The 27235-nt window shown below is 42.5% G+C and overlaps 4 protein-coding genes across 11 annotated transcripts in view; 3 read left to right on the top strand and 1 right to left on the bottom strand.

The window, feature by feature from the left end:
- The window catches only part of LOC125775159 (cGMP-dependent 3',5'-cyclic phosphodiesterase-like), a 48042-nt gene extending 33340 nt beyond the window's left edge, over nucleotides 1–14702 (top strand). Inside the window, exons 6-12 of the mRNA XM_049445690.1 lie at nucleotides 1023–1153; nucleotides 6653–6795; nucleotides 7678–7744; nucleotides 12328–12486; nucleotides 12566–12900; nucleotides 12988–13405; nucleotides 13474–14702. Coding sequence (XP_049301647.1) covers nucleotides 1023–1153; nucleotides 6653–6795; nucleotides 7678–7744; nucleotides 12328–12486; nucleotides 12566–12900; nucleotides 12988–13405; nucleotides 13474–13836 — 1616 coding nt within the window. The 3' untranslated portion in view covers nucleotides 13837–14702. The remainder of the gene's footprint in view (nucleotides 1–1022; nucleotides 1154–6652; nucleotides 6796–7677; nucleotides 7745–12327; nucleotides 12487–12565; nucleotides 12901–12987; nucleotides 13406–13473) is intronic.
- A 54-nt stretch (nucleotides 14703–14756) lies between these two features.
- LOC125775161 (phosphopentomutase) overlaps nucleotides 14757–27235 on the bottom strand; it is a 57539-nt gene continuing 45060 nt past the window's right edge. For 2 of the 7 annotated variants that reach the window (XM_049445700.1, XM_049445704.1), the window contains exons 2-8: nucleotides 20290–20699; nucleotides 19912–20174; nucleotides 18804–19049; nucleotides 16915–17325; nucleotides 16601–16806; nucleotides 15758–16304; nucleotides 14757–15613 (exon numbers count right to left, since the gene is read on the bottom strand). In XM_049445700.1, the coding sequence (XP_049301657.1) occupies nucleotides 15511–15613; nucleotides 15758–16304; nucleotides 16601–16806; nucleotides 16915–17325; nucleotides 18804–19049; nucleotides 19912–20174; nucleotides 20290–20355 (1842 nt within the window). In that variant the 5' untranslated portion in view covers nucleotides 20356–20699 and the 3' untranslated portion in view covers nucleotides 14757–15510. Of the gene's footprint in view, nucleotides 15614–15757; nucleotides 16305–16600; nucleotides 16807–16914; nucleotides 17326–18803; nucleotides 19050–19911; nucleotides 20175–20289; nucleotides 20700–21148; nucleotides 21274–26366; nucleotides 26927–27235 lie in introns of those variants that run through there. The other 5 variants (XM_049445702.1, XM_049445698.1, XM_049445699.1 and 2 more) reach the window with 5 other exon arrangements.
- Nucleotides 21418–22106, top strand: LOC125775198 (uncharacterized). 2 transcript variants are annotated; one of them, XM_049445753.1, is made up of 2 exons: nucleotides 21418–21738; nucleotides 21819–22106. In XM_049445753.1, exons 1-2 carry the CDS (start codon nucleotides 21678–21680, stop codon nucleotides 22025–22027), a joined length of 270 nt encoding a protein of 89 aa, XP_049301710.1. In that variant the 5' UTR covers nucleotides 21418–21677; the 3' UTR covers nucleotides 22028–22106. The 2 variants fall into 2 exon arrangements, with proteins under 2 accessions (XP_049301710.1, XP_049301709.1); XM_049445752.1 differs by having other exon boundaries at nucleotides 21591–21741.
- LOC125775199 (uncharacterized) lies at nucleotides 22990–23470 on the top strand. The gene is made up of 2 exons (XM_049445755.1): nucleotides 22990–23153; nucleotides 23224–23470. Exons 1-2 carry the CDS (start codon nucleotides 23090–23092, stop codon nucleotides 23427–23429), a joined length of 270 nt encoding a protein of 89 aa, XP_049301712.1. The 5' UTR covers nucleotides 22990–23089; the 3' UTR covers nucleotides 23430–23470.

Here is a 27235-nt window from a genome sequence, read left to right as displayed (position 1 = left end):
TTAGTTCCTTTACTCTTCGCTCTCTTTCTTTCCCTCTTGTGAGCTTTTACTTATCCACCATTTTGATCTATTCTTCGCCATATTTACCTGGTGGTCTCGCTACCACCATTTGAAGGATGTTGAATAAAAATCTCTAAAGCGATCACGATCGAGCTTATTGCTAAAATGATTAGTTTCTCTATTATAATTTTACCCTTTATCCCTTCTTTTCAACTCAACTACGAAGTTGCTGATATACTGTCTGCCTGTATAACAACCTATGCAACAGGGTAGAGTAACTTTCCCTTACCGGACACTAGTTGTATTTTTTTTTTCTGGTGGACAAAATAAAAACTTGCCGCCGGTCACTTCTCTCCGACCAACTACGATACCGTTCAGAGAATGGTTGAAATGGGAAATTTTCCAATTATGATAGACTTGCAAGCGATTGTGTCCGGTAGTAATGGAATAGATTGTGGTTGAGTTGTTGGAGTCTAGGGTAGAGAAAAAGTTCTTTAGAAATAGTGATCTTTAGATTATGCTAGTGCCAACGCCAAAAGGAGGGGGAAAATTCTTTTCAAATGCAAAATTTTTCTCCATTATACGTCAAACAAGTTTAACAATGCATTTGTGTGTGTGTTTTTTTTATGAAGGATGAAGTTCTTTTAAAAAGTTTATATTCGTTGAACGCAATATTTTCCTTCGCAAAAAGGGGTTTAAGGGAAATTTAATTAAAAAGCATGCTGCAAAGAGCAAACAACACAAGAACAAGAAAAAAAGGTTAAATATTCATAATCCACTATCTACGGTGGCTCTTCGTCCAGTCTAAAGCCACCTGTCGCTTCAAGACTCTATTTAATTAACTTTTTTTTCCCCCTTGAATCCATGAAGTGGATCTTTCGTGTCCAATTGTGTACTATTTGCCGAGACGGATTTTACCATTTCTTTACTCCTTTCCAAACCTAAATTCGCCCTCATTGTAAGCGTAGTTTGCTAAACATTATGTTTATGGTTTTCATTTTGTCGTTGCGGTTTTGCTGCAGGTGATCTGGGACAGTTGCTGCGGGGCGTTATGACGGAGGCCAAGGAACTGGCGGCTGCAGAACGATGCTCTCTATTTCTGCTCGACAAGCATACTGGCGAACTGGTATCGAAGGTTTTCGATGGCAATGAGGTAAGTTTCCTGGGTTGACGTTCTACGAGGATACAATTAATAAAACTATTTAATTAATAACTTGACCGCTGTTCTGCATAGCGTGTCAAATGGTAGCCAACTCATTTCGAGTAGGTTGCCTTTAATGGAAACTGCTGTTGGAAAATCGATGAAACTATCAAAAACCCTAGCTGTCGTTGAACTTCGCGTAGAATCGATCGCTCGGCTTGTTGAAGTTCTTTGGCCGTAAGCGCAGCTCCGCATCGCGTCGAAGGGTTCTTTGCGTTGTTTATGAATCGCCATACGTATCCGATAGCGCGTAGAAGCCTTCTCCATTTGGAAAAACGCTCGAAGGAAAAAATCGGCTCTAAGGCTTGGTGTAGTGTAACCGTTTTCCGCGCTTCTTCTTCGGTTTCCTTAGCGAGGAACTCTACGGGTGGCCAATCTGTGATAGATTCCTTTAGAAATGCTGGTCCGGTGAACCAGCGGCTCGAATTCACGTGTTGTTGCAAATTGCTCCATTTTGTACTTTCGTCCGCTACGTTTAACTTAGTTGGTACCCAACGCCACTCGCTGACGGTCGTATTCTCCAATATCTCACCCACGCGATGTCCAACGAAGATACTATACTTTCTGTGGTCAGAGTGTAACCAACACATAACATCGCGCGAGTCCGTCCATAGAAAGCGTTGGTCAATTCGTTGATCATGCGACTGTTGGATTGTCTGGGCGAGCCTGGATCCTATAACTGCCGCTTGAAGTTCCATTCGTGGAATCGACATATATTTCGGCGGTGAAACCTTTGCTTTACCGCCTACCAGGGACACTTCGGTGTGCTCTCCACACTGAAAACGAAGATAGGCTACCGCTGCGTATCCGTCTCGACCGGCGTCTACAAACACGTGTAGCTGGGTTTCGATGCCTTGTAGTTTAATGTGTTGTCGGTAGCAGCGAGGAATGGAGATTTTTTGAACGAGGGTTAAGCCGTCTAGCCATTGTTTCCATTTCAGGAATAGCTCGTGTGGTATTTTCTCGTCCCAACCGATATTTGCGCGCCAAACTTCTTGCAGAATAACCTTCAGGTATAACAGAAATCCGGCTAGTAGTCCGAGAGGATCGTATATACTCATGAGCACGCGCAGTATTTGTCGTTTGGTCGGTATACGATGTCCTTCTAAAATATCGTGATCCTGTTTAGGAATCAGCTTGAAGCTAAACGTGTCAGACTGTATGTTCCACCACATCCCTAAAATCTTTTGAGCGCATACCGTATCTGAGTTAAACTCACGCTGCCCTGCCACGTTACCCGAGAGGTTATTCGCTATCTGGTTCGAGTTTGACAACCAATTATGAAGTTGAAAACCGCCTTGTGCATGGATGTCTCGTACCTCGTTTGCTAGTTTTACGGCATCTTCTTCACATTCGGTGCTAGCCAATAAATCATCGACGTAGTGTTGTTCCTTTATGCATCGTACTGCTCGTGGAAGCTTTGCGATAAAGCGATCTGCGTTTAGATTTTTCACGTATTGGGCGCTGCTAGGCGAACACGTGGCGCCGAAGGTCATTCTCGTCATTACAAATTCTTCTGGCTCGCGATTATTGTCACCCCATCTCCAAAGAAAGCGTTGACTGTGCTGGTCTTCTGTACGTATCATTACCTGGTGATACATTTCGCGAATGTCGGCTGCGAATGCATATCGATACTCGCGAAATCGAAAGAGTACTGATGGCAAGGGTGTTAGTAGATCTGGGCCTGTCAGGAGGTTTGTGTTCAGGGAAACGCCTCGTACTGCAGCGGCGGCATCCCAAACCAGTCGTACTTTCCCGGGTTTGTTGGGGTTCCATACGGGGAATATCGGCAAATACCATTTCCTACGGTTGTTACGAGTAGCGATTAGTTCTTCATCGGAGATTTTTCGTACATACCCTTTTATTTGATACTCCTTCAATTTGTTGTTGATGACCTCTGTCAAACCATCGTCCCTTCGCAGACGTTTTTCTAGGCACTCCAGTCTATTCAGAGCCATTCGTCGATTGTCTGGTAGAGTCACCTCATCTGCGCGCCATAGCAGTCCGGACCATAGCAGTCTCGTGTGGACCGCAGATGACCCAACCTAAGCGTGTCTTAGTGGCGAATGGCTCTCCTATAGCTCCTTCGATGGTCTTTAGAGGACGAGTAAGGTGGAAATTGTTTATCCCGATCAAAACCTTGGGAGCGACGTGATGGTAGCTCCTAGTTTTCGTTTCCCTTAGGTGAGCGTATTTTGCGGCGAGGTGCGGTACAGATAGCGTTTGAGCGGGCAGCGCTAATTCGGCGACGGTATGTACCTTGGGCATAACATATGTTTTGCTCATGGCGTCGATCCCTGAAATACCGATCGCGACTGACTGCGACTGATGCTCATCTCGCTTCTGATCACCGGTCCAGCTAAGGCAAATTGGTTCAGGTTTTCCTTCCAGCTGCAACTCTTTCAAGAGGGCGTGATCCATCAAGGTTACTGACGAACCTTCATCCAGAAGCGCGAAGGTTCGTACCACTTTGCCATTTCCGTGAAGCGCTACTGGCACGTACCGAAGCAGGGTTCCCTGGAATATAGAGGAGTGAGAGAGAACAGTAGTCGAATTCGGATTGCTTGGACGTTCACCATGGAGAGCACTGTTATGATAGGCGGAACACCCGTTTACGCCACACGGCGACGAGACGTTACAGCGGCCGGAATGTCTCAACACACACGTTCTGCACAAGCGATGTTTCCGTACGTAGCCCCAACGTTCGTTGATGGAGGATGAAATAAATTTCTTGCAGTCCGCTCCTGTAGGACAATCGTTTTTCTGGCACATGACGCATGAAGACTCCTTCTTCTTCGTCTCCGTATGCGTGTGCACTCTAGCGCTAGTTTTTGTTACTTCCTGCGAGGGTGGCGGTGTTACAGATATGGCGGCGTTGGTGATGGTACGCATCCAAGCGCCGAAATTTTCAAGAGTTACTTTTTGCAGGGATGTTTCTCGATGGATACCCCACATTAATCTCACGTAGGGCGGAAGCCGTTCAACGAGCTCTGCTAGCAACGATGTATTGTAATTTTGCTCGTGCATTCCCTGCGTTCTAATGGTGGCACAAAGTTCCTCGATGGCGACTCCGAAGTCTATCATCGATTGCATTTTCTCTACTTTCGGCAAAGCGGCTTGGCGAATCTGTTGCAGGATGCCTTCGACTAATACTTCTGGCCGCCCGTACATCTTTTCGAGGTCGGCCATCACTTGCTGCACGTTCTCTGCTTGATTCAAGCGACGCTGAACCATTTTTAGTGCACGCCCCGATAAACACTCTTGCAGCCGCAACACATTTTCGTCGTCAGTGAAACCGCACATACGGGTAGTAGTATCGAAACGGCTTTTGAAGTTACTCCATTCGTCGGGGTTACCGGAGAACGTCGGAAGTTTCCCGGAGACCACTTTACGCGCGGCTACCTGGCTACGGCTCAACTCGTGCATGTTTTCGAACGTGGAAAAGCGCCTCGTGGAATGAGCTCCGAGGTTCCTAGCCTCAAAGGCGTTTCGATCTTGCGATCGTGAATAGTTTTGCTGTCCACATGACAGCCGGCTGATTTCCGCCTCCATCGCTGCTCGCTCTTCTCGATACTGCTTTCTTTGGTTAGCCAGCTCTAACCTTAGGGCGTTGATTTCTTGAGTGATCACACTCATGTCCTCGGTACCTGGCTTCGCTTGTTGCGGTGGAGGGTGGCAGGCGCGACACTGCCAGTCTTCGGCGACTGTATCGACGCTCACATCGACACAGTCAAAATGGAACCACTGCTTGCACGAATCGCATTGCGCCATTTCGTCGTACGGCACACCGTTGCACTCTCCGCATCTATCCTCTTCAGAGGACGGGATCACGCTCGACGGCTCCATAGAAGCGATTAGCAAATTAGTGGTTCTTAGTAGGATTCACTGGTTCTGTTGATACTTAAGCGTCAACGGATAACGTAACCGTGAATTTGTTCCGATTCCACAATCGTTCCGGCGCGGTGTCAATGTACTTTGATCCAGCAGCGAACACGAGGTTTTTTAACACGCGGCTTTCGCGATGGCGGATAAGCGTCCCGATTCTCGATCCTAAAATTTCGATTTTAGGCCGGCTACGACGCGATCTCAATCACTATCGTACGGTTTTTAGAATGTTCGCAGCGGCGCGAACAGGGGTACTTTTTTCGGACACGAATAATTTTTATAAAAGGAAACAGGCGATACTTTTTTAAGCTGTGCTAAAAACCGTACCGTTTTGTGCTTCTTTTCTATTCGTCTTCCACGCACGCAACGAATACAATCCCTTTTATTACCTAATTACTCTCTCTCATTCTCTCTCCCATTGTCTCTCCCGTTGCGTAAGTGCGTAACGGATTCCCCGAAGCGCGTATTTGACGTTTTTGTCGGACATGTCAACAATAGCGCCGTTATTGTTGACACTAGCTCTTTTGATGAAATATTGTAAATTGTTTCCAATTTACATTAGCTCCGTGTAACAAGCTAATTTCGAGCTGATTTCGGAAATGCATCGATCGAACCGTTAATGATTCTGGGGATACGCTTTAATTTATGGTTGCACCGATTTGATTACCATTCTGCGCCATTTGCATCAAATGAAGCGTCCTATTTAATCGGTATGCCACTCGCGTAAACTACCAGGCAAAAGTTGTTTATTCGGTGCTTTCATCGGACGATGGAACGGTATTGGCCATCGAGCAAATTTAATTAAATCCTTTCATGTTATCGTAGTTTTGAACGATCAATATGTTGTAGAATTGTTAGAAAGGTTTATAGTTTCGCCTGGTAGATAATTTTCCGCGTAATTGCAATTAAAAAGTAGTTATTTTATATTACAGAAATGGTTTAATGGCAATAAATGGACAAAGTAAAATTAATTTTGTTTGATGAGACCATATTTATGTTGCAAGTTACTGAGAGACACATCCAGGCGTATGATGGTCAATATTAAATTAAACATTTCCAGTGCATATTAGTCAAACTATTTTAATTTGCTTGAATGTATTCAAAAAACAAGAGAAACGATTATTTTTGTATTTAAATCTTCATATCACATTTCTTTGATCTCTCTTCTCATCCCAATCTTATCTTTAATCGTTTAATACCATTGTTATATGTTTTTCTTAACATGTTTGTCTTTTATTCTAAATAAGTTATGACCCGGAATGTATATTAAGCTTCCATCTTTAAGCTTCCTAAAGAATGAATCTTTTTTATTTTCTTACTGCAAAAGTAGCTATAACACTACAATAAAACAAATTCTTCCATTTTATGACACAATCTAAATTTTACAAACATACAGGTAAAATGCTGACTGCAGCTTAATTTTTGGACGAAGGCAGTCACTGATATTTTGTGGCTTGTCTGGTAGTTTGATCGATACCATAAACCACCACCGAAAACACAAATGATGCCACGTACGCAACGGTACTGACAAAACACTAACATCCGTTTTCCTTGTTTCCACGGCAGGCTTCGAAAGAGATACGCATCGAAAGTGGCAAAGGGATCGCGGGTTACGTCGCACAAACTGGCAAACTGCTAAACATTCGCAACGCATACCAACATCCACTGTTCTACAAAGGGGTAGACGAATCGACCGGCTTCAAAACGAGGTAAGCATCCTTATTCTAGACACACACACATACACAGAAAACACTAGAAATGTATAGAGGAAAGAACATGCCGAACGGGTAAAAGCACTTTTCTGACGGATACAAGCTAGACGTCGAAGAGAGTTGCTCGGGCTTCGGGGTTGTCTATTTTCTACTGGAAAACCCAACCGCTTTTCCGTTTATTTTGTGTGTTTTTTTATGTTCTCTTCTCCTCGGATGTACTGAACAACTGGGCACGTCAGGTTTGGCCGTATAGTCTACGGAAACCAAATCACAGCAGCATTCGTGCAATTTCTGCCAAAAGCGAAGCAAAAGTTGATTCTGGTGATGGAGATTGAAGTGTTCATGGAATGCAAATCATGCTGCTCGTGCTGTTTGCACTAGAAGGAAGTAGCTGTGTTTGTTTTAAAGAAACAAGCTGTTCAGTTAATTTTGACGAATCACTCCGCTTCTGATGGATCACCGTTGTTTGAATCAACGTCTACAACGGACATGAATGAATATTAAGTTTGTTACTAACAACTATGCCTTTTTGGAACTATGTTCTAAATAATGATTTACTTCAAAACAATCCAACTCTATTAACGTTCAAAAAGGCATTGCAATGTGCCAACAATTTCATTCCCACCCGACGTACGTACCCAAAAGAAAGCCGATTAGAGTTATTCTTTTATCAATCAGACAAGGCTGGTACAAAGTTTTCCAATTAGCGGCAACAAATTGAGTGAAACTCCATACATGTGTGGTCTTCAAAATCACATCAAATGACAATACAGAGGAACAAACCTCTGCTCCGAATAACTTTCCTCCTTCTAATTTGAACTGATGAATGAATGGATGTGTTTCAACAGTTTTAACGTTCGGTTTTTTGCTCTCTTGCAGGAATATACTCTGTTTTCCCATCTGCGACGAGGAAGGCGTTATCGGTGTGGCCCAGTTGTGCAATAAGGTAAGATGATTGTGCGGGATAAAGAAAAAGTCACTCCACCAACCGAATGAGCACAGCTTAAGGAGAAGTTGTGTTAATCACCAGGCGTCTCCATCGGACTTACAACACGACACCAACAGAAATCGACTAGGACGCCGTGCTTTGCGAGCCGGTGGCATGGACACGATGCAAAAGCGGAAGCAAATCGATAAGCAAATCTTTCATCCAAGTGCTATAAAATAGCTGACAATCTCACTTAGGGCAGAAAAATGGAAACATGGCCCGTTTTCCATGTCGCGCTGCGTGTCAGATTTAGCTGTGCCGGGTGCCACCTCGCAGGACACAGCAGGAAGAATGAAATGATTGATTGATTTAATCGCTCTCCGTCAGCGTCAGTAGTCAAGTGTGGTCATTGGATTGAAGGGGGGACGTTGAGGACGTTGAGGGGTGGCTTTATCTGCCCCGGAGCAAAATGCAGACACTATATTCGTTCGTATTAATATGCCAATTCCGTTTTCTGGGTGCTTTCGGGCCGTTTTTTGTGTGTTGTATCTTGTGATGAGGAACTGTGAAGGTGTGGTGCAAAGATTTGTTGAAGCACTTGCGGACGAATCGTCCATCAGGATCAGGTGCATGCTGGGTGATTACAAGTTACTGAGAAGGTCAAAAAAAGGAGGAAAAATTAAATATATTCCACCATATTCCTTCCTTCTTGTAGGTGCAACAGTTCCAGAATAGATTGAAGCTTTACGTGGAAAATATTTTTAATATTCTTTAATCAGAATACGCAACGATGTCACATCTTAAACATTCCACAAGAAAAGAATTCCAAACCACATTTTTGTATTCCATAGTGCCCCAAAGCGAAGATGAAAAAGACGGACGAGAAAACATAATCCACGCACCAAAATGGACAAGAAAAATCACCAGTTGTACACTTGCCATAAATTGATTACCATTAAGATACAAGATTGAGCAGAAATTGCGTTCCCGCAGTGACGTTGTTGCTTGAGTGCCACCGGGTTATGGGCAATGTGAGCCGGCGGTTTATTTTTTCTCTTCTCTTCGCCTAGCGGAAATGATTGAAACGATTTGTATTCAGCAGCTGTAATTCAATTTTGCAAGGGTTAGTCATACTTTTCCTGCCTTGCCCAGCTAGAGCTCGAGGTAGATGGTTTATGATTTTTCATACTTCCTCGTCCGGGTGTCTCCGGCAAATGCTCTTCTAATGCTCTTTTTCGGTCGGACTTTTACGTCGCTTTTAGGAATGGGATTTCTATTAACCGTATCAAGTACCACCAGCAGTTGCTGTGGAAATCGTTCGCAGTGGCAACCATTTTCATTGCTTTTGCTTTAAGTGTGAACCAAAGTCGTAAGCTTATCAAAAGTCACAACAAAGCTGTTGAAACAGTAAACACATTGAACAAGTGTTGCTTTTTTTTTTAAAAAAAAAGAAGAAATATAAAGCTATTTTCTTCTCTCTTCATTTTCATCCCCCGAGGTAGCATATGGGGATGATATTAATGAACTTATTTCAAGCCTGACAGCGTTCGCTCTTTCCTTGAAGAAAAATAAAAAAACCCCACACCGAAAGCATTAATGGTATTTCACACCAAAGACGATTGGATTGTAGTAAATACGCCGTCACCTTTTTCCATGGAACTGTCACAGGTGCGCCACTGTTGGTGCCGAAAAGCGCAGATGCTACGTCTGTTACTTTTTCACGTGCAATTTACAATCGTGCAACTACGCAGACAGTGAGCTGAATTGATAAGGACAGTTGAAGTCGGTGGTGCAATATAAATTGAATAAATTTACAACCATCCTAGTGCTATAAATCTTCTAATGGCTATATTTAACTTATTCACAAGCTAAACAGCATCGGAAGATATTTATTAGCATTACCTATACCGAACAGTCCAAAAGGAAAAGTTTACCACCACAAGCGTTGCTAACATACGAAAAAAAAGGACACACTTCTCAACCCAGAACAGAGCGGAAAGTTACTCAGAGTGCACAGAAGAGGGCAGGAAAAAGCCACATACACACAAATAATAGTACTTAAAACTTTCTCCTGCCTTTTTCCACCCATTCGATCCCGGTATCCTCCGGCACGCAAAGAGCGATGAGCGTTCCGATGCATGATGCGTATAAAAACTTTTGGTGCGCCTCATGAAATATTATTCAGTTTCACAGTTCGTAAAAGTTGCTGTCTCCATTCGTTGTGCCATCGCAATCAAATCAGAAGTCTTCCGGATGTAGACATGGTACTATTGTAGACAAGCGAGTGGAGCGATGAGGTAGAACGTGTGGGTAACGCCTAGAGTTCGAAGTGTGGACAGCAGGAAGCAGCAATATTTTATGTTTGGAAGACATTTTCCAATTTCAAATCTCAAACCCATATAAGTGTCGTACGCTCATCTAGGAAAAGTTCTAGCAGAATTTCCTTTGCCGTTTAGGTGGGAACGCTCACTTGAAATACAATCTCCTAACTAATATGCGACTAGTTTTGAAGATTTCACCGATTTCAAGCTTAAATGTAAGCCCCAAAGATGAGATATTTTAATTTTTATTGGACTATTACTTGGACACAAATGTGTTGATAATTTAATTGCAGATTCTAGCTTTCCCATACGCTTGCTACCTGTTCTACAAATCAAATATAATATAATCTTCTCTTATACGGATAATTTGTAATCATAAATCCTCAACAAAACCGTAAACCTCAGAACATTACTCATTTTGTGAACGTAAATACCCTATTAGCCGAAGGATAAACTCATCTACAACTGTCTGCAATTTGTTCCCATTCTTCTAAAACATATCCCCACAGTTAATGTGTAGCTCCATATGTGACCAACAGTATATGTGTTGTCAATCCACCCGGAAAGAGCATCAAGATTGTTCCCTGCCCAATCCCATCCATTAACGGTACAGGACAGCAGCCGGAGTGTATCATCATCGGAAATCAACCTGCACCACAAATAACCCCCGATAACCACCCTCTCTGATGGTGATTCATCCTGCCAGAGATACAATTCCACTTTAATTACTCGTCCCCAATCTTTGCCCAGCCGTTTCACGTCCGGTTGCTGTTTTCATCCGTATTACCTCCATTAGCTGCACACACTACGATTAGATCGATAGATTGTGCACATCACGAAGTGCAGGACATGCAATGATACGATGATTATTGGAATCACACATCGTCCACCAGCGTCCTTCTGCATTACGGTACCATAAATAGGTTTGCTGGGGGAAAAACAGTTATCTTCCCACCTGTAACGAACACAGTTAGTTGTTTCTGTGTGTGTATATTTGTTGGGAAAATATTTAACGTGTTTCAATCCATTTGATGGTTCAATTTGAAACTCTCCAAAGATCACTCCCAAAAGGATCCTTTTTGGGAGTGATGTGATTTTATTTCGTTACTTTTGCTTCACTTTTCCAACCTCCATCAAGTGCTTGTTGGAATGTTTCAACTTGTTCAAACTCTTTCAAATGGAAAAGTAAGGTACAAAAGGTGCAAACAAAAGACACAGAAAACCCGTTATCCATTCCTAGGCTCTCAGTGTCGTAAAGTTTTATGGTAAAAAAAACCCTGGTGTAGTCTGTTACTGTCTGCCTCCCATTTCCCTGGGCTTTTTTTCTCACCCGATTTAAATAATCCTTTCTGTTTTGCTTTTACGTTCAATCTATCCCATCTACATGGAAGTACAATCAAAGAATGTTGTTCGGCCCCAAATGGAAGAAATGTAGTGATTTTGTGTTTTATCTCAGTTCGTTTTGAATTTCCTCCCATCCCGGTGTGCTGCAACCACAAATGTGTAGCAGCAGCAGCAGCTGGAGCAGAGCAACATTGAAACGTACGGATGCATGTACGATACTATGGCGCAAAGCTACACGCTTCTTTAATCCCCTTGTTGCATGTACACTATTAGACATGGCCGCCCGGAGTCATACAGGGGAATTTGTGTGCATACGTCGGTATCTCCTTTTTACGCTTCGAAAGGTTATCGGGTGCATAGGAAGTGAAGATACGGGCTAGGATGTATGCTATGTACCGAACTGTTTCCTTGCACGGTAGAGAACTCCTGCCTTACTGCACGAATGTTCGATATTCCTATCGGCGCGTACAGGAAATGTGACAGTGTGCACAGGAAGCAACACCCGTCTGAAATGAAAAGGCAAAACATTGGGTAGAAAATGGTTTCAATAGTAATCGAACACAAAACTTGTTCGAACCTATTCACAGTAACTTACCCGGGTTTTGTTCGTCCAATACTTTCCAATGCTCTCTTGTTTCTGTAGCAAAAAATAGACTTCCGCAATAAACAAACACCATTGAACCGGTTCGATACTGTGGCGGTGGTAACTAGATGTGAATATTTGCTTTCATTCGCATATGAATGATTTTTAATTAACTATCCGTTTTAATTTTCTAGTATAATCTAGTAGCCCTGTTGACATTTTTGACACTTTTGACAGTTGCTCATATTAGTAGAACTTATTTGACAGTTGCTGCGTATTATTTGTAATCATGAGAAAAACTATTCGATAGAATTATTTTAATGCGTCTTTCTCCATTTGCCATTTCGAAACAGTTGAACGGATTCCATTTCGACAAGTGCGACGAAGAGGTGGCGACCGCATTCTCCGTGTACTGTGGCATCAGTATTATGCACGCACTGGTGCACAAACAGGTCCAGAAGGCTGAGGCACGGTACAAACTATCCCAAGAGTTGCTTCTCTATCACATGAAGGTATGTCTGCTAGTGGTCACGCATTATAAATAAATGGTACACGGACTACACGTTAACACACCGCTCTACACTTTTCTAGGTACCGGATATGGAGGTAAATCACGCAATAGAAGCGGTGAAGGAACCGGACCGGGAGCAGGACGAACTTTACCAGACCTTTCCACGCTTTGACTTCTGTCCGCGGGATGTGAAAGATCATGCACTTTCGGTGCAGCTGGCGATGCGAATGTTCTACGATCTGAACTTTGTCGGTAGCTTCAAGATACACGAGTATAAGCTGGCCCGGTTTGTGCTGCTGGTGCAGAAAGGTTACCGGGACACACCGTACCATAACTGGTGGCATGCATTCTCCGTTGCGCACTTTGCGTACTCGCTCATGATGAATCTACGGTTGATTGAGCGTGGCATTATAACGTAAGTGCGCCGTATTGTGTTCCATATTTACCAGGAAGCAATGATGCATTTTCCCATTCTCTTTCTCTTTTCCCAACGAAACAACAGTAAAATGCAGGGCTTTTCATTTCTGATTGCGGCCTTCTGTCACGATCTGGATCATCGGGGCATTAGCAACTCGTATCAGACGCAAACGAGCAGCCCGCTGGCACGGCTGTACAGCAGCGAGGGAAGTGTAAATGAGCGTCATCATCTTTCACAGGCTATCTGCATCCTGAACGATTCGAGCAGCAAAATACTGGACGGACTATCGACGACGGAGTTCAAGGAGTGTATCGACTATCTGCGGGAACTTATATTGGCTACCGATCTGGCGAACCATTTCCGCATTTTGCCACGGTTGAAGAAGCTGCGGGCAGAGTACTTGACCGAAGGTTCCAACCAACGGCTGCTCCTATCCCTCATGATCACCTGCTGCGATCTGAACGATCAGATTAAGTCCTGGAAAACGGTGCAACATGTAGCGGTTAGTTTTTTGTATTGAAGCAATTTTTAAAGCACTTTTAAACTGAATGTTTGTTTCCCCTTCAACAGCACTTGGTCTACGCAGAATTCTTCGCCGAAGGTGACCTGGAAAAGCAGATGGGTCTTCGACCGAACGCCATGATGGATCGCAAGAAAGCCTGCATACCGATGCTTCAAATCGAATTCCTTACCACCGTCATTCGGCCGACGTTTGAAATATTGGTGCAAATTTTCCCAGAAACTGATTCATTCCTGGACACGATCGATAGCAATCGTGAACAGTGGGAAAGGGTACGAAACCGGGCGGCAGCACAGCAGCAAGGAAATGGCAGCGAAATGGCATCCGGCAATGGTGCATCCGAACCGTGCAATGGGTGTAACGCGACTGCCGAATGTTGTGATTTTACCTGCTACACCAAGGTGAACGATTAACCTGGACAATTTGTAACGGAAGGAAGAGGTTTTGTTAGTACAAGATTGAGGTTTAGGGAAGGACACGATGAAAGACAGTTTTAATTTATTTGACAGTATTTGTAATAGCATTGTTATATTTCTTTCCTGTACGTCATCGATATCCCTTCAGAGATCTGCAATGGACAGGGTTTTCTAGTTAAAGTGAAGCTGAAGGATCCATTTTTGGATTCTTTTCAAGTTAATCTAGAATTTGTTGAGGTAGATCTGGAATCTAACTTTGCCACTTAAACTAGGAAACTCTACAGGATGCAACTCGCATATTCACATCCCTCAGAACAAGACGATACAGGAAAGAGAGGATTGTTTGCTGGCAAACAGATCGTTTACGTTATGTTCACTTTCGCACAGTCAAACCAGTTAAACTTAACGCACAAAAAGAACAACAACAATTCACAAGCACAACCACACGTCAGCACTACGATACCAAAGGATTCGGATTCATCCTGCAGCAGACCTACGCGTATCACACGTGTCCGGTTGCGCACGATGTTACGAAACAACACACAAAAAGGGCAAACATAGTAGTGGAAGTTTAGTTATTAGATTGGAAGAAAAGGCTGCAGAGTAGGAGGTAGAGTAGAATTTAAAAAATGTTGTACTAGAATCGATCAGCCCATTAGTGCGGTTGCGGTGATGACCCGTAGCGATTCCATTCAATGTGTAAAATTCAAGCTGAGGGTGAAAAAATGGGTGAACAAATGTTCAATGAAAGGGAAAGTCACAACAACTTAGCCAAAATCAAGGAATGAGCCATGAGATAGCAAAGAGAACAATTTTCGTGGATAATAGATGTAGAATAAATAAAATAATTAAAAATTTCACAATTTGTGTTGTTTCTTACTTCGTTTGGTTTTTAAGAACACTTCTACGTTGACCACTTTATGCTTCCAACAGCATTTTAATGCTGTTTAATGTATTCTTTATTTATTACTGTGAGCTACTGTTCACATTACCAAATGGTTTACAAACTACAAGACAAGGTTTGAGATGTTGTTTCCATCCGCTGTGTTTTTTTTTTGCTTCTTCTCTTCCATATACTGCTCGGATGCAAAACCCTAATTAACCGGTTACAATTATGTTCGTTTGGTTTGTCAATTTGTTACTCATTAAAACGCATAAATAAATAGTAACACAATTTATAGGAGCATAATAAAAAGCTTTGCAAAACTTTAAACACATCAGCATAATGGATAATTGGTTCTATTTTGTTTTCTTCTATTTTTAATCCATTTCTACGTTCAATCTTCTATAAGGAACTGAAATGATACAGAGTCGGTTGGTCTTAAAGAAAGGTTTTAAAATGTTACTCAAATTCAAGAGAGAATGTCTCTTTGTAAGAAGTAGTTATATTAGAGTAAATAATTGTCAATTAGTGCATGCCTCGGTGAGCTTCATCAAGCAGTAAGTTCCTCGATTCGAGATTACAGCCAGCTGTACGTCCTTATTCCCCTGTATGTGTGTAGATGTGTGTTTTATTTTTTTTTTTTTTGCACGTACACTTTAACATTGTACGTGAGGAGTGGTCATGTTCACTCAACGGAATGATGGGACAGTAGCGACAGGACTCAACACATATATGGCAAAGATCAGTAAGTGTCAGAGCTGTGTTAAATGAACTAGCCATCGTTCCGCTTAGTCGGATCTTGGTGTGAGATTATTTTCTTTCGGCTGCAACAACTCCTCCACAATGCAGTCCACCATCTCGCGCAGTGTTGCCTTCGAACCGTTCCAGTCACTAAAATGAAGAAAAAGGATCATTTAAAAACTGTTCTTCCCACCAATGCGAAGCACCCGGTAATAATTCGAGCTCGAACTGCTCGAATTATACACAGCAAGCTTTCGGGGGGAGCTTTTCGAACAAAAAAGCACCGCCACGTACCGTTGTCCTGGCTGGGCACACATTTCGGCGTAATACTTAATTTTCGGCTCGGTACCACTCGTACGCAACGTGACGACGGCTCCATTTTCAAACGAAAACGTTATCATTTGCGAACTTTTGCTCGTCGGCAGTACGGCACTTCCGTCCGGCTGGGAGGAATCGTACCCGGTGGTAAGATCTCGCACGTCCGCTATCTTAAACCGACCAGCACCAATCGTTTGTGGATAATTCTGGCCTTCCGCACGATCTCCAGCGGGTCCGAGGTTACGGATGCGCTTGAAGATCCGCTCGATAACGGGTGGTTCGTAGCAAAAGTGGTACGAAGCGAATGTACAGTGGAACCCATATATGTCGTACAGTTCGTTTAGCTTGTCTGCCAACGATTGGTTAGAGGTGGCACGCAGATAGCATGCCATTGTGGCCAGATGACAGGCTGCACTGACACCATCCTTGTCGAGCACGGTCGGGGAAACCATGAACCCGATCGCTTCCTCGAACGCGAACAGTACCGTTTTGCCTTGGGAAAGCAGTTCCACCGATTTATTCCCTGCAAAGTAAGGTTGGAAGAAAACATATTGTAAAAAAAACAAGAAATTCTTCTCTTTTAAGACGCACGCGGAGCACGGCAATTAATTGACTAATGGAACACAAGCGTACTGCTGCTGTTCCTGCTGCTAATGGAATTAAATTAAAACTACTCCCCAGTTTTACAAACAGCGTTTATGAGGACGCGTGCTTTCACTCTTAGAAATATACCACGATTATCGTCAATTAACTCCCCCAGCATCGCTGCGCTGTAATCTAATTGAACGCTGAATCTAGCTACTTTTACCGTCAGCTTACCCATCCACTTGAATCCGGTCAGTGTTTCGATAAAGTTCAGCCCGTCAACGTTCGCAATCGAGCGGCACATCTTGCTGCTTACCGTGCTCGCTATCAGATAGCAGTCGGACAGACTGCGGTCCGGATACTGTTCCCGGTAGCATCGTATAGCCCACCAGCCCAACAGTGCACCCAGCTCGTTGCCGGTGAAAACGCGCCATTCACCTCTGCAGCATCAGCACCAAAAAAAAAAGAAAAGGAAAACACAATGAACAAACACAAAACCATGACCTGAAGTAACACTCCCCCCCTCCCACCAGCAATCCCTCACTCACTTTGTATCCTTTTCGGCACAAGCCAACCGGTCCGCGTCCGGATCGTTAGCCAGTATCACGTCGCATCCGGTTTCGTTGGCAAGCTGCATCGACAGCACCAGACTGGATTTGCCCTCCTCCGGGTTTGGGAACTTTACCGTGCGGAACTCCGGATCGGGATCGCGCTGTTCCGGCACGGCAATGACTGCCGGTAGCCGGGCACACTCGAACGCTTTCACCACGAACGGATAGCCGACACCGTGCATGGCCGAGTAGACGAACCGCAACGGGCTGGTGGTGTTGTAGTCGCTGATGAACGGTTGCGGTACGTTCGCTTGAAGTTTGCGGAAGTACAGCTCCACCATCTGGTCGTACGGATCGTTAAGTTTGTCCGACAGCAGCAGCTCCAGGTTCCAGGACGTTTCGAGCGGTCTGTTTGAAGGAGGGGAAGAAAGAGCAGAAGCATTCGTTAGCCCTTCGCTATTACTTTAGATGCATTTGGTACAGGTTTGAGGGATGTTTTATGTCAGCAGTAAGTAACAACTTTTATTTGCGTCTGTTTGCTGCTACGCTATCCATTTTTCGAGTTGAAAAAGCACAACACTGTTGCCGATAAAGACAACGGATGAATATTTTCTTCGAAACAATTACTATCAAACAGCTTGTTCTCTTCACAATAGATCATGTTGGCAACATTCTAAGCATCCTTCTTAGAACTAGAAACAATCTTTAACATTATCATTTCGGTGAAAAAGGTTCACCACTTACAGGATATTGCAAGCAGTCCTCAACATAGCATCTCTCTCTGGCCAAGTAACAGGTTTCCACCACAGCTAGGCTCATCCAAAATTCCTTTCAGCAAACGTCTTCGTTAGTGGAAAGTATGCGCTCGCTGTCAACTTTCACAGACATAACTTCCTCCTTTTTGGGGGGGCCATTTCGGTCGTAACCGACACCTTCCAAACGGCGAACTTTTGCTCTACCCAGTCTGGATTCCCAGGTGACAAACTCTCGTTAAAACCGACCCAACAAGCTGCTAAACAAAATCGTAACAAGACAATACCGTTACGGTAATCCATCGGAAAAGCGAGTTTTATCAGTTACTTCCAACAGTATGTTCGTCACTTTAAACCAATCCGTCACCTGGGAACATCCGTAACATCCGTAGTGGATGTACTCGAAACTAATTTTCAAAGTGCTGAAAATCCCATTCTGCAATTAATTCCTACGGTTTCAAGGCAACCGAAAGGCGGGTGGTGAAAGCCACAGGAAATTTGCGCTTCGTTTGATCTACGACAAACGTCCACCGTTCAAGGCAAGGGGAAAAGCCGGTACCGTATTGCTCTTTTTACGTTCACACCGAGCGCTGCTAACTTGTTCCTGACTTGTGTCTCTCTTTTGCCTTCCATTCAAAGCTTATCCTTTTCCAGCTCAAACAGAGCGAGTTGCTCTTTTGGACAGTAGCAGGAAAATGAAAAAAAAGATCGTTCCATTTCGCATCACCATAGTTTTACTTTCATCCTTTCCGATGTTTCAGTACTAGAAAAACGTGGAAGGCTTCAGCGGCAGCAGAAACTGATGGAGACAGTTAAGTAAAAGTCACACAGACCACGTTCACGCCAGACGGAAGAAACGTCGGATGGTGCTTTTACTGCTGGAATTGTTAATGGTTGTTCCATCGTAGCCAGGGACGGGTTTTACCGTTTGCATTTCAATTAAAGTATTAACATCAATTTAAGGGTTTGATTTACGCACACTATACAAGCAATACAACCGAGAAGCGAAATGTAAGCTTCCGTGATCCGTACCATTTTTGGTTTACAAATAGTGTGTTGCCCTTTTAGCGGGAGAAGCATTAAATCACACCAACATTAAAGTGCTCTATTAGTACGGAAATTGTGGTTACTTACTCCAAATTCTCCATTATTGATGTCTGTATGTTTTTGTCGTGCGGTGGTATGATCTGTGCACTGTTCGTCCAGTACACCTTGTAGCCATTGTCTTCCTTCGGGTTGTGCGAAGCGGTTACCATAATGCCGGCCAAACATTTTAGCTCCAGTACGGCGAACGGAACGAACGGTGTAGCGACGGTTCGACTGTACAGCCAAACTGGGATGTTTTCGTTAAGGAAAACGCAAGCACTTAGTTCGGCGAATCTACAGGAAAAAAGGTGTGTTTGTGACAGAGCAGAGGCGTTAGGGGGAAATTCGTTTTGCAGCGATAGTATGTTATGGGATTTCAAATACCCAAACCGAATATGCTACATCAACTAGTCTGGACTAGTTATATGTTTTATCTTGCTACTACAGAACATCTTATCAAGATTATGGCTTAACTAAATCCTCTTTCGTTTCGAACTTTTTCCAGTTCGTAGTCCATTTTAACATCTTGTGAATGCAGTACAAGATAAGAAAAATACATGTTACTTAAAAAAAAAACTTTTAACAATTCTAATACTTAGACTTCTAAGAGATTCTAGTCAAGTGATCTTAAGAGATATCATCAAAGAATTAAAGGAGAGCCGCAGACTGTAATCCTTTAATATTAAGCGTATTGCGTGGAACTGACTCCGATTCATTCTGGGTCTGAATTAGCAAGAGATTTAAAAATTCTGGAAACTCTTCACGAATCAATAATAATGCAGTATTTAAAGTTTTTCTATTTTAAGCTTCAATTTAAGTCCACAACAATTCACTTGAGATTCTTATGGATGTTTTCTTCAAAGTGTCATTAAGTACAAGAGCGATCGAGTGTGATCGAATGAAAGCTTCACATACACAACATACACTCCACTGTACCTTTATATACTAACTATTGTGACCTTCAATCAGCAAAATTTGTAATGGATTATACTCAACGAACGAGCGATACTCGAAACGATCCGTCACTAGATACTTTTGCCAAAATACTGTACCTCCATCGTCTTCCTAGACGACAGCATTCTCGTGCAACACAACACATTGTGGCAAGCTAACACAAAGCTATCTCAGCGATTTCAAAGAACCACCTACACAGTACCTTTTGCTGTTGTACCGTCCGTCATAACCCAGCACAACGCCACGCGAACGGTCCTCCGCGGTCGGGTAACACTGTAGCAAATATTTGGCCAATCCTTGCGCCGACTGTATTACCACGAGATCGTTCATCGCATTGAAACCGGCCTGCATCACACCACGCAATCCTGCCGTGCCGAAGGTGAGCCGCTGCAGCAACCGGTCCCCCAGCACCTTCCAATCGCGGCGCTGTGCCAGCTCGCGTATCTCCTCCGATGTCTTTACGTTCTGGAAAAGCGAGAAGACGAGTGAAGCGTACAAAATGTCGTTTAGCAGACAAGCTTGAAAACAACCGAAAGCACCCGCCGTACGCCGGTGTGGATTGAATTTACGCTTCACTTACCTTATCCCATCGCAACCATTCGGCTATTCGTTGGTTCAGCTCAGCGGAACCGGAATCAAACTCCATCCTTTCTTCTTTTTTTGCACAAAATTCGTCCCGCCTAGATCAGTTGTTGGCGCGTTGAAGCGTGTGTCTGTGGTGTGGAGGTGTCTTTTGTGCCACTGGATGGCACTGGAAACTATGTTCGACTTTTCCCCAACCCGCAGGGATGGAAATTTCAACTGTCGCGTATGTGACGGATTATGTCACGATTCGTTCACGTCCGTTTCGTGAATCGTATGGCACTGGTGCAGTCAGCCGGATGGTTGATGCCTCCCTCCCCTACCGGGTATGTCTATCTGTGTGTGTTTGTGTGTATGCCTGTCGAATCGGGGAAACTCGACGCTGCTATTGGGCCGTGTTTTGCGGAACTGAAAAAAAATAATAACGCCAAGTTAAGCACATCGGAATAGATTAGAAATTGTGTCTGTCTTTGGATCAGCACTGGAAGCGATTGACCCTCTCGGAGCGAACAAGTGGAAGAAGGAGTGAAGGAGAAAAGGACAGCGGAATAGTGGTCTATCTTTTTTCTTATCAAATGTAACGCTGCACGCGTATTTTCATTTGCGCGGCGATCGCGAACTACGATGAGTACGATGAGCCGCAAGCGTTTGATGGCAGGCGCACATACACTTCCACGCAAGTAAAAATACGGCTTTGCAGCAGGCACTTCATCATCATGGCTACAAAACTGGGGGGGTGATATTTTTATTTTCATTGCGCACAATAATAGGCTTATCAAATTTTCGCTTCAATTGTCGGTATTATGTGCCCGACACCGACTCGGTCCGACTGTTCGGTGGATGGATTATCGGCTTACCTTCGTGCTGGTGGTTCTCGCCTGACGCAATAGCATAACTATTAATCATACAAAAGACCACGGTTCAATGTCAAGAGCGGGCACAAGCAAGAGGTCACATAATTGGTTGTTTAACAAGTACCTTTCAAAGCTTTATTTAACCGTGGAGGTTATGGTGTTGGAGCGCGAGACAAGTTCAAATCATTTAAACTTTTTTTTTCTATCCTCCCCTTCGAATGCATCTTTATTGTGCAAACCATTTCTTAAATAACATCAGCAAAACAAATTCCCGTTTGCAAAAACAAACTGACAAATGAAATGCTCCCGCCCAACCATCTGTGTTTGGACGAAGCTCCTTCTACGGGAAGCTGTTGTTGAAGTTGGATTTGAAATTTAAATTGCGTTTTCTTTTTATTGCCCAACCGCCTGTGTACGCCAATCCACAACGGGTGCTATAAAATGAAGGTACAACTTTCCCCCTTTGGACAGTAAACTAATTTCAACTATCGACCAAAAGGGGGAAAACAACCTCACCTCACAAGCGGTAATCATGCGATTCTGGTTCGTCTTACTGCTCGGTGCACTGTTGTCTGCGCAATGCATTTCCACTGGTGGTGATATAAATTTCAAACCAAATGAAAATGAGATAAAACAGAAGCCATAAACAAGAAGTAATTTGCACTCGTTACAGATCCGTACACGGAGTTGGAAGTTTGTAGTGTTAGCTTGTTCAGCTTGATTATGACACGGCTTCAGCAACAGATTGAAGATTATTCTGCATGTCAACAGTCAAGCCCTGGCGGTTCCAATTATAATTGCAGTGAAACTATTTACTGGACATCGGTCGATCTGCAAAACGGGCTGCGAAACTATACCGATTGTACCAAGAATTTACGATAATCGGTATTGAAATGTGTTATCATTAATTGATCTATGTTGTGTGATGTTTCAATAAACTTCTTGCGTACCGAAAAAAAAATGTTTATTTTATTGATGTATTCTTCACAAAGCTCTGTAATTATAAAGCGATACGATCACTGCGATAAATCGTTTTTCTCTTTGAAGAAATCTAGAAAATTCTAAGCTGGAAGCTCATAATATACAATCTTTGACAGATCCCACCTAACGCAAATTATTGGCTTTTTACTGTCATATTATTATTGCAATCTTAAGTTTCTGGACCAATTGCAATGTAGTTGGACAAACTTGCAAATAAAATTAAAATTTGGTCCAATACGCCACAGTTATGGGATCGAATCTCAAGTCCACCGGTACACTTGCGTAGTAGCTCTTCCATGGCCTCATGGTTATGGTTTTATTCCTTCTTTTTTGGAGCACTACAAACTCAAGTGATCTTGGAACGTCCACTTCAGGATTTTCTTAACTTGATTTCCCCTTGGCAAGATCATCACTCCAGCATAGTACGACGCTGCAGCCCGGGAGGGATTTGATACTCGAGTTCTGGCATACCTAAGACCAGGCACGCCTATCAATGGCTCCCAAAAAATCAAGAACTTTTTTGGCATTCACTTTGTTAATTTTGTTTGGTCCTGTTTGGTTAAAGCTCAAAACTCAACCGAAAAATTTGGATCCAAAAGCCTTTGAAGGATTTTTAATGCCATGATTTAAAATTGTTACACTCCAAAAAGCTTTTGAAGATGAGAATGATTCTTCGTTCGATTATTTCAACACGTTTAACACGACTTTTTCTCTATCATGACAGTTGCAAAAGCGTTTATATTGACTCACATTAATTAAATGAAAAGCAACAGATGAAATTCAAATTCGCTGTGTTACAACAGCTTGTTTGTTGCTGCCAATATTTACATAACTCATACTGCAGAGGAGGTACTATAAAATGAGAATACGTTTTAGTACCGGGACAGCAGATACAACAGTTCTGTTTAACCACACACAACGGAAGTCAAGAAAACGATAGCAAATAAAATAGTAAAATTAATCATGAGAATTTGGTTCGTCGTATTTGCACTCTTTTTGATTGGAGTTGTAACAATCAAAGCTGATGGTACGTTTCATTCAGAATCAAATTTTTTCTTGAGAAAGGTTTTAAAATGTTTTCCTTTTTTTCCTTACAGATTCGCGCACAGAACTGATAGTGTGCAGCAGTACTTTGTTTCAGCTGGCCGCGCATCGTCTTTCGATCCAGCTGGGAGAATTCATGGAATGTAAGCGAAAAGATACGGATAGCTCAGACAAAAATTGCAGTCACATCATTCAGCGGGCAACGGATGATCTTCAACAGGGATTAAATGAATACAATAACTGTACCAAATTTATTTAGTCAATAGTATGCAAAATAAATAACCTATCAATCGATAATAATTATTACACATTGAAGTTCGTTCAAATCGTTTTGTTCCACTCAAAAAACGATGATAGAAGGAAACACAAACGAAATAAGCATAAAAGCGCGACACGCGACAAATTGGAAAACAGTAGTTTTCCAAATGGCAATTAGCTTACTTACGACCCGAGCGACAGGAAAAATCCACTGCTGAACGGCACATCAATCAACCCGGCAAACACTCATTAATTTCTTTTCAATTACTGTGTTCCCGCCAATTATTTCTCATCGTCACCATTAAAAGGGGCGTGTAGAAAGTGTAGAAAGTGATCCATGTTTTCAGGGCCGCGTCCCATCTTCGTTTGCTCATAATTAGTTGCGACGACGACCCACGTGCAGAATGTGAGAGTGCGTTTTGCGAGGATGATGAAGGTTTGCAGGAAGAGAGCAGATCAATTAATCAGCCGACTGGTTTTTTAGGCTGGAGGCTGGGGGATGGAACCCATTTATCATAACATTTTCCACCCGGACGGAGACAGCCGCTGTCCCTTTTTGAAGTGAAAGTGTACAAGGCTTCAAGTCAAACAGAACAGCAAACAAAAAAATGCTTAGAAAAAGGGCGGTTTCTGTGGTGGAAAGTCATAGCGAAAGCAACCAGCAACAAAAAAAATGGAACTTTCTTTGACTGAACCGTACAAAATGCAGACGCATTTTATTTTTGCATTTATTAGCAAGTTGTCGTACGGGTGGATCCCAAAGTTGATACGGACCGGATTGACGAAGGACCTTTTGTTAAAGGTCACATATCAGTCGTTTGGTTGGGGGTTTTAGTGTTGCTCCCTTTGCATAAACCTTGACTTAAAGGAGAATGACTAAGATTTTATATTTTCTTTTCTTTTTTCGCCCATCGCCTCTATTCCACCGAGATTAGGAAGAGAAGAAGGGACTAACTTTAAGAGATTAAATCCCTGATGCCTTTAAGCGCGTGATTTAATTCCCGTCAAAGTTGGAGATGTGTCTTCTACATTGATTGATTCTAATTGATGGATACAAATAATTCATTTTAAATACATTTTCATAAAAGATTGTGTAATATGACAAAATTGAAGATTTTTTAAATAATCTTCAACACAAGCTACAAGTCATGCATGACGATGCAAATAAGTAAATATGTTGCAAGTCATTTTTATGCCTCTAATTTCATTGATATATTTTTAAACATACTTTTTTCCCCTCCTGACAGTAACTCAATTACGTTACAATCCAGTATCGCAAACAATCTAATACACTTCTTACACCCTCAGCATAAGCATTAGGCCACTGCGTGAGACTGTCAAATTCAAAGCATTACTTATCTTTTTCATCTTCAAACATGCCTACGGCAACAAGCTCAAGCCCATTTAAAGGAGATACTTGCCATAACGACCCTATTCTATTATTCATGCAAGATCCACCTACCTACTCCAGAAGGCAACAACAAAAAAACTGCCAAAGTTTAAGCACTTGTATCGCTTGACTTGACTGCTTGACTTGACTGCTGACAATTTAGAAATGCAAAAAAAAAAAATAGGAATGTACATGTATTTAGAATCCGACAGCAAAATGAAACCGAAATCCAAAACATCCGCTTGTCATGTTTGCAATATCATCCCTTACATGAAACCATATTAAGCCAAACATTCTGATAAGCGTTCGTTTAGGAGTAGCCAAAAGGAGGAAGGAAAAAAAAGAAACAGTCGATCAAATTCATGCAAATGGGTGCCGTAACATCCGTACCGTTCCCTAAAGATGTTGTAAACACTTTGATCTTTGAGCTCGGTCAGCTTCTACTGGTGGAATTTGCACGCCCTCCCCAAAGAAGGGCCCACGTTAGAAAACTTTATCCCCAGAAACATTCACTACCCACTATATAGAGTCACACGAACGTAACGGCTGCGTAATGACATCAGGCGATCTAATTCCCTTTATTCCCCGATGGCTTATTTTCACTGCCGATATGGTTCTGTCGAAATGGTTCGTACTACATTTTTTCTCCCCCCAAAAAAAAAAACTAATACGACTGGATATGTTCTTCTCTATGTAGGTCGAATAAAAGGCAGCAGAAACGACAAACAACGATAAGATTTCAATTTGGATGTTATGAAAAGAGCGCGTGAACATTCGTTTAAGGTCTCGTTGCTAGACGAGCAATTCAAATCGATACTTGATACCGTTCCAGGTGGCACAACTATGTGCAGATAAAAATGGAAATAAGGCTTAACCTCGAAGAAAGATAAAAGTGCAAGGTTATGAATAGCGTAAACAAAACATGGCATTCAAAACATAAAATCAACGACCTAAATCGAAAAAATTGAATTTCTTAAACACACAAAAAAGATCAAAGAATAAACTGGCAAAACAAACCTCAAGATTGGAGGATAGAAATAGAACCACAATATATTTTCATTTCTATTGAAGGTCATTATTTGTGCTGGGAGGCATTGGGCAAAAACAAAAAACAAAACCGATACTAACGATAACATTACCACCTTGGGCTAATAATTAATGATCAATTTGCGTGATGCTATTCTCCAAAATCGTTTGCCATTTTCTGCTGCTTTATGTCATCGTTACAGTGTACAGGATGAACGTCCGTGACTTGAGGGACGTACCCGGGGGGAGGAAGTCCAAAAGTCCTAAACAAAAGCACCCAAAAGCCCGGCCGTACAGTCATCGTCATAAATCACAAATCTTCTGTCCAACAAGCCGGGTCCAGCGAGCCCAAAGCCGGGACAACAAGCGTACGAAATCCTTGCGACGTGACACGAAAGACGCGTTTCTGCGTTGGATAGAAATAATGCGTAACAGGAGGGAGGTATGGTGGGATGAACGAAAAAAAAAAAACAAAACAAATAACATAACATACACACAATAACATAAAGCTCATGTATTTACAATCTCACATTGCATTGGGTTTTGCTAACAACAACAGCCAACGGGTTTTGATGTTAATCTGCTCACTATCAGTGTCCACACTAATGCGTGTGTTGTGTAGAATGTTTTGTTTACCCTAAACGGTGGTTCGACCCACGTTCATAACGAACACGTCAGCCAGACACGCTAAGACCAGAACACATTCACGCACCCGTTGTCGGTATATGACAGCCTGACACCGAACGATGTTGAGTGGTGTCAGCTGGTCTACTCGGAGCTTTTGACAGATGGTATACAACAAACTTTGTTCACTAGTATACACACGTTTGTTGCGTTTTCTTCAAACGTTCCACTTAACTGTAAATTACAGTGGAAAACAACCCTTTTGAATTTAAGTTTCACGCACGTACACTAAAAATACGCCCAGCGAACAGTTGAAAGCACGTTGATCTGATGATCACGCGGTACAAAAATGTTGCTCACAAACGAAAACATCGGCCTAATCTCCACACCGAACGGTATTGATTTTCGAGCATTGGTAGTGGTGGCGCTTGTGTGTGACACATCGCGAAGAAGAGTAATGTATTATAAGTAGATAAATATTATAATACTACTTTAAAATAGTAAATAAGAGTACATTGGGTTTAGTTTTAGTATTGCTCCCTATGACAGTTTTATGTTTGACAGCTGTCAAAGGAAGAAATATGTAAAAAAAAGGTAAAAAAATAAATATATTTATACACACGTTTAACAACAGTTATGGCACTGGAGCATTTCAATACGAAGAAAATAAATTATATTTTTTAAAAATGATTCACACTTCAAGCACCACAACGCTAGGGAGATTAGAGAAGAGAAGAAGAAAAAAGAGCTAGTGTCTGTTTGCAGAG

Source organism: Anopheles funestus, chromosome 2RL (genome assembly GCF_943734845.2).
Source record: "Anopheles funestus chromosome 2RL, idAnoFuneDA-416_04, whole genome shotgun sequence".
Lineage (NCBI taxonomy): Eukaryota > Metazoa > Arthropoda > Insecta > Diptera > Culicidae > Anopheles > Anopheles funestus.
Note: the sequence above shows the minus strand (reverse complement) of the source record. Positions and strands in the feature narration are given on the sequence as shown.

What these genes read in the sequence shown, in the direction of transcription:
- LOC125775198 (XM_049445752.1), top strand. Translation starts at nt 21,678, where the DNA reads ATGCGATTCTGGTTCGTCTTACTGCTCGGTGCACTGTTGTCTGCGCAA. An exon ending in GCAATGCATTTCCACTGGTG is followed by an intron (nt 21,742 to 21,818) that starts GTGATATAAATT and finishes CACTCGTTACAG; the next exon opens with ATCCGTACACGGAGTTGGAA.
- LOC125775199 (XM_049445755.1), top strand. Translation starts at nt 23,090, where the DNA reads ATGAGAATTTGGTTCGTCGTATTTGCACTCTTTTTGATTGGAGTTGTA. An exon ending in TGTAACAATCAAAGCTGATG is followed by an intron (nt 23,154 to 23,223) that starts GTACGTTTCATT and finishes TTTTCCTTACAG; the next exon opens with ATTCGCGCACAGAACTGATA.